Below are 6,839 nucleotides of genomic sequence, written 5' to 3'. Positions count from 1 at the left end.
GTTTCTTCTAATGTTTAATACTCTTACTTTAATAATTAATTTATGCAAATTGTTATTTTAGTATAATCATATAAATTTCAACTCTTTTAACCAGAAAATTACCTAGTGGATAACTTATAGAATTTTGAACTTAAGTATGCCAACCATTGGGTACTACTTGGCTTAAAGTCATCAATATGTAGTCGTCTTGAGGTTGATGGAGGCACATGATCTCATGAATTTTCTATATTTTCTTTAATTTATTTTATTTTTCCTAATTAAATAAAAGTAATGCACATGGTAATCTTGGTTCACGTGAGTAACTTTATGATAAAACGATAATTCATTAATTTATCAAATTAAATATCTTATGTTATGTTGATAGATTTCGATATAATATTCGACAAAAATCTCAAACAATTTTATTTAACTGAAGGTCTATAAAACATATATGGTATTATAATTTTACTGACAAGCAAAAATATATCTTTTTTGTTCATATACACCCTTAATTTATTTATTTCATTAATTGGCGTATGTTGATCATCTAAAACAAATGATTTTCATTACAAATTATGAGTCAAAACCATCAACAATGCACTAGACTATGCAATACACATATATAAGAAAATTCAAAGCTAAAATCGTAAAAATAACGTAGGTACTTATTACAATTTTGTACTTAAATGAAGTTTGACGACTTAAATCAAAAGAAAAAATGATAGGAAATGAAATAAGTAACTAAGCTATGGAAGAAACAACTAAACTGGGATTTGGTTGAGCATTAAAATCGAAAACTGATCCAAGAATTGGCAAAAGATAACTCAATCGAGATTACAAACATCTGATGTTTACCTCTCCTAAATTCCACTACTCTTTTTTTCTTCAAAACTTCATACGCTAGGACTTAACACTATGAAATTTTGGCTTAAAAATCGCAAAAATTGGCTAAAATAATTTCAAAGAACGTAGGAAAAATTCGAAAATTACGCTTTTTGACCACACGACTGATTTATTAGATTAGTTGTCGGTAATCCGGACCAATATGTTGGTGGATTAAGTAATCTTCTCCTTTGGAAACATCAAACATCATATTCTGATGATGATAGAATGGTTGTTGGTGTTGCAAGTGTGTAGTTTGCACCTCCTTTTGTCTCCTTAGCTCAAGTACCTTCCGATGAGAATTCGAATGTTTTGTCAGAATAAATGTGGGGCTCGCAGCTGGTCGATACTCAGGAACTAGTCGACCAGACTTGTAGCGAACCCCACAAGCATTACACAGTGTTTTCGGACCTAACGGTCCGCTACGCCACTGAGGGGTTTTATCAGTGGCGCAATGGAGACATTTTCGTCCTTCCACATTATTTGTTGAATTTTCATAAACTTCTTTTTTCTTTAGTGGAGCCTTCATGGTATTTTTCCAAATTGAGCTTGTGGCAATATCAGATTCGGACTCTGATGAAATGGCTGAGGTTTGACCCGTTGATGTCGGTGAGAGAACAAGAAGCCGAGAGGTCCAATTGCATGGTGCAGCACGAGAACGCTTGGTACGTGCCTTGCCTGGGACTGTCATGTCAGTGTTAAATATCGGGTTGTTGGCCCGATTGTAGGTTTCTTGTTGGAATTGGTGGGTCTCAGATGAATCATCGGCGGGTGGAGCTTTGACTCCAGATATCAATTGAAGCTTCGCCATATCCTCTGTGGAAAATGAATCTTCCACAAAATTCGATAGCCATTCTAGCTCAGCCACATCATCATACTGTGAAATCAATATTGTTAGAATCATCAAATTGCCCACAATCACATGATAAAGCATTATTAGAATTTAGTTATATATGTTTTATATAATTAAAGTTTATAAAAAATGTACTTTGTAGTTTTCTTTCGAGATCTTTGTTCATATATAAGTAGAATGCTACATACCTGTAATAAATATAGTAGTGAAATGCCAAAATGTTCTTATGTTATTTTTAGAAGTTCATTTTTAACCATTGCTCACTACCAAAAAAGAAAAGTAAAGTACAACTTTTTTTTTTCGAGAAGATCTCATAACCACAAAAAGCTACTAGTAACGTGAACTTTAATTTTCTAAATATTTTACTTTATGTTATAATAATAATTACTGAATTTCAATAATAAAAGTATTTTCGTATTATTTCTAGCAAATACCGTATTTTTGTGAGAGCTACAAAATAAATAATATTGTTTTCTATAGATATTAGTTATGAAATTTGTTTTAATGAAAATATAATTTTCACAAACTTAGTTAATTAATTTAAAGAAATTTTTTTATAGGGTTACAGAAAATGCATGGTTGCTGGTAATTAATATGCATAGCTTGATTGTAAGTTACAGCTAAGTAATGCATGGAGAAAATTAGAACCAATGAATATTACCGGGACACAAAGATCATGAGAGAATTGAGTGTCGGGGAAGCTCCGGTGAACAACCAGCTCTCTGGAAGAGTGGCAGCTGTCGATGGCAGTGGAAACAATGGAGGAGTCAGTGGAGGTGCCGCCATTAGGCACATCTCCGGCGTCATCATATGCCTCCTCCCCAGTGACGGTGTCGTCAGTGGGAAAATTAAGAAGGTCGTCGATGATGAATTGTTCGGTTTTGACGTCGGAGTATCGTTTTTCCGGCGTGAATGATCCATGGAGGAATTCAGGAGTTTCCATTTGTGTAATTGTGGGGAATTGTTGAGAAGGCTAACGTAGAAAAAGGGTATGCTAGAGAGAGAGAGAGAGAGAGAGAGAGAGAGAGAGAGAGAGAGAGAGAGAGAGAGAGAGAGAGAGAGAGAGAGAGAGAGAGAGAGAGAGAGTAGAGAGAGAAAGTGTGTGGAGGAGAGAGTTGAGGAGTGAAGAGAGGTGAGGGTGGGGAAACGAGAGAGTTTATTTGCGTTTGAAGGGGGCTGGCGGACACCTAAAAATATGGAGCTCTTTTCTGACGAAAAACATTTTTTATTTTAAATAATTAAATAAATATTTATATTATAATTTCAACAATAATCATGTTGGAAGACAAATCAGAAAATTAATTTGCTACACTAATGACTAAATGGAATTCAAGAAATATTAGTAATTAGAAAAATCAGATTCACTTTGATTATATACAAATTTCACGATGAAACCACGATAATGATCATGATAGTATCAAATTGATTATTAATAATTTTTAAGATGATGATCGTAAAATATATATAAAATAAGAAATGGAAAAATTGCTAAATATCGTTAAATAATATATAATTTTTTAACAAATTCATTAATGATTCGTGCTTCTTGGTTTTTAATATGGGGTTGTCGATATACTCAATGTGTGATGACCAAGGCCGACCCTTAGCACGTGTGGGGTGTGCGACCACTCATGCCCGTATCATCAAGGCCCAAAATTTTAATTTGTTGGGGTTTTGTCACTAATCTGTTGCTATCCGATATGTTACTAATCTGTCACTATTCATCACTAATTTGTTCCTATGTGTCGTTAGTCTGATATGATATCTTAGGGGGCTATTTTTAATTTTCGCATAGGGCCTTCAAAATCAACGGACAACTCTAGTGATGATGAGTTTAAATTAAGCAAACTCGACTGGTTCTTAGATTATCATAATTTCGCTAATGCATATTCCTCTCATTATGTCACTACCTTGCCCCGAGAATACTCTGATTGTTCGCATATCATTCTAAAAACCAATGACGATTTGAATTTTGGCCTTCCTCCTTTTTGTTTTTTCAATTCATGTATGCCTGGAGATGGTATCAATGATATTGTTACAAGGGCCTAGGGGCCGTTTATTGGTAGCAGTCAGGATGATGCATTATTTGTTCGGAATCGAAGGGCGATAAAAAATGCTATAACAGAGTGGAGGATATTGAAATTTGAGAAGAAAACATAACTCAAAAGATTGAGGACAATGGTCGGCAAGTTCGACCGAATTGATGTGTAACGTCCTGTTCCGAATCGATTCCTAATCTGAGGTTGTGGCCCGAAAATCGGTCATCATAACGATTAAGGGTTTTGAAAAGGTAAGATCTAGGCCCATTTGGGTGCGAATAGTGTATTAGAAGTGATCCAGATATTCGGTTCGTGTTTGGGAGCGTAAGGGTATTTCGGTAAAGTGTTAGTTTGGGCTTTTGTGGAAAATTGACTTTTTTTTGTTCGGAAGGTCTTAAAGAAGGTATGAGTTGATAGAAGTGTAAGGTTTCTCATCACCTTTCTGTGGGTATAAGGATCGTCAGAATCAGGCTTATAACGAAGAAGTTATGGCCTTCGGAAGTTTCCAGGTTTTCACGCTTAGCCGAGTACACGGGGCGTACACAAAGAGTACGTGGGTGTACTAGTGAAAAAGGTAGTACGCAGGGCGTACGTTGGAGTACGTTGGGTGTGCTAACCTGGATGGTCACGAATGTTCCTCGGGGTATGCCGGGAATACCATATTTACATTAGGTGTATGCCAGTCAGATCAGAACCTATTTTAGGGTCTTGGACATTATTTAAGCTCCTTATCTCATAACCTAACCCTAATATCTTCAGCATTCACCCTCTAAAACCCTATAAATCGATCCTTAGCCCTCATTTGAGTGATTTTGAAGCTTGGATAGCCACTAGAGGAGTATTTTGGTGCTTTTGAAGAAGGTGTTCTTTCTTGAAGACTTATATATTGAAGAAGATAGAGCTTTTGGATCCAGAACTATACTAACTTTTGCCTCTCATTTGAGGTATAAAGTCCTAAACTTGGTGGTTATTTCCTTACATCCCTTATGTTGAGTTTTTGGACCTTTTTGGTCCAAAGGATGAAGCTTTATGGTTCAAATCCGATTATTGGGCTTCGGGTTGCCACCCTTGGTGCTATTTGAGTCCCTAAGACTTACTCTTCATTCTATAATGAAGTCATATATATATATATATATATATATATATATATATATATATATATATATATATATATGTATGTATACATTTTGAAGTTAGCAACTTTTGTTGCTCAACACATCAATATCTTCTTCTAAACTAATTATCTCATGTACAATCTCTTAGTTCTTCTTAATTACTCTTAGAATGTCCTTATAGTCATCCAGTGACTTACCCATGTGTCCAATTGATATCTTATGATATGATTACGACATAATCATATACCTAGTCTTGTGTATAGTATGGAAATGGCATAAATAGTGGAATCATTTGCCAAGCAAACCGAATATCACTCATTTTATGTAGCTCAAACCAATGTGATAGGTCCTTCTAAGGCTAGCTCAAACTTAGTGCCATGTCGTAATGCCAACAATCCTCCAAAGGAATCGTTTATCTTAGTCTTTTTCAAGACATTGTTAATAAGTGCATAGGTATTTTAAAACAGTAACATTCATCTTTATCTATCTCCGTAGATTTTACATTACAAGAATGTATCTTCTCATTCTTAAGTCTTTCATCTTAGAAATACTTTCTGAGTCAAGGCAAAAGAGCCTTGCATAGTCGGAATGTAATCTCTTATGATTATGTATGTCTCATCCATACAAGAATAGGAATATCACTATGCCCCCACTAGTTCTTAGTAAACATAAATGTCATCTTCATTTTGATATAAAAGTACACATTTTATTTGTATTTTAAAAATATGATTCCAACCTTAAGATGTTTTCTTTATATCCACAAGTGGGTGTTAACCTTTATACATTTTGTTAGGATAACTAGCATTAAGAAAATCTCTAGGCTAAGATATATAAATATCTTCAAGTACATGTCTATTAAGAAAGCGGGGTTTGTTGAAATCTATTTGTCATATCTCATATTAAGAATATGTACTTAATGTAAATAATATCATTTTGATCTAATCATAACTACTTTTGAAAAATTCTAGTCATAGTCAATGTCATGAGTGTGATAAGGACCATAGTCAATGATATTAGTATGAGAAAATCCTTTTATAACAAGTCTTATTAAATATGTATTGATGTCCATGTATGTATTATTTCTAAAAGAATATCTTATTCCTTATAGCCTCGTTATAGATAAGAGGATTAATCAACTCCATACTTGATTATTAGACATGGATTACATCTAAGTGTTCATGACTCTTTGCCATTAACCAGACTCAAGATCTGATACATTTTGGTAGTGATGGATTTGCTAGAAGTTACATGTACCTCATGATTAACAATTTTGTAAGGTCACACCTTATGATATGATGAGTCAAACACTTTATAAGCTATCTGACAATGCCAGTTTCTACGTCCACATCAGTGTCAACGTCTCAAGTATCATTAGTGTCGGCCTATAGATAGTTATTCTATGTAACCGTTGTATATTAGGTAATGATATAGAGAAGTGTAGAATAGATATTAAATCCGATATCTTTGTTATGAAGATCAGTTCTTAGTATAGATTAGATATAATCCCTTCAATCAAGAGATAGGCTTGTATAGATTAGTATATATTCAACATTAGCGTGAAACCCTAATGTGTTGTTCTTGGTGACCGTCTTTATGACAACCCGTTTTCTGGTGAAAACAACCCATTTCTTGGTTAAAGACAATTTGGATAATATCTTGTGCTCTTTACTTTCTGTTCTTTATACTCTTAGTTAATTTGATTTTGGTCTTTGTACTTGAAGTGTATTCGATTGGTACAAACCTTCAATTGGTATTAGAGCATGTTTTTAATACACTCAAGTAATTATATCGATCTCCTTCAGTCCAAAATCGAATGCTTGCAAAAAGGTTGCTCTGTTTGATGAACAAAACTTGTCTGCATGGAAATCAAAGGCCATGGAAGTTATCGACTTCATGGACTTTAACATGCTAGACATCATCAACAAATGTCCTATCATTGTTACGCATCAATCATCCAATGATAGTGCATTT

The 6,839-nt window shown here is 34.2% G+C and overlaps 1 protein-coding gene across 1 annotated transcript; it reads right to left on the bottom strand.

Moving 5' to 3' along the window:
* Nucleotides 1–600: 600 nt before the first annotated feature.
* On the bottom strand, nucleotides 601–2,866 carry LOC144997333 (GATA transcription factor 9-like). Its single transcript, XM_078957214.1, has 2 exons — nucleotides 2,376–2,866; nucleotides 601–1,738 (listed from the first exon to the last, which is right to left on the bottom strand). Exons 1-2 carry the CDS (start codon nucleotides 2,655–2,657, stop codon nucleotides 995–997), a joined length of 1,026 nt encoding a protein of 341 aa, XP_078813340.1. The 5' UTR covers nucleotides 2,658–2,866; the 3' UTR covers nucleotides 601–994.
* Between the last annotated feature and the right edge of the window lie 3,973 nt (nucleotides 2,867–6,839).

The sequence above is a fragment of the Lactuca saligna genome, chromosome 1, assembly GCF_052625555.1.
Source record: "Lactuca saligna cultivar CGN05327 chromosome 1, ASM5262555v1, whole genome shotgun sequence".
NCBI lineage: Eukaryota > Viridiplantae > Streptophyta > Magnoliopsida > Asterales > Asteraceae > Lactuca > Lactuca saligna.
This window is presented reverse-complemented; position numbering and strand designations above follow the sequence as displayed.

Excerpts from the sequence above, each read along its gene's own strand:
- LOC144997333 (XM_078957214.1), bottom strand. The coding sequence starts at position 2,657 with ATGGAAACTCCTGAATTCCTCCATGGATCATTCACGCCGGAAAAACGA. Across the intron at positions 1,739-2,375 it reads CTCATGATCTTTGTGTCCCG|TATGATGATGTGGCTGAGCT; the intron begins GTAATATTCATT and ends TTGATTTCACAG.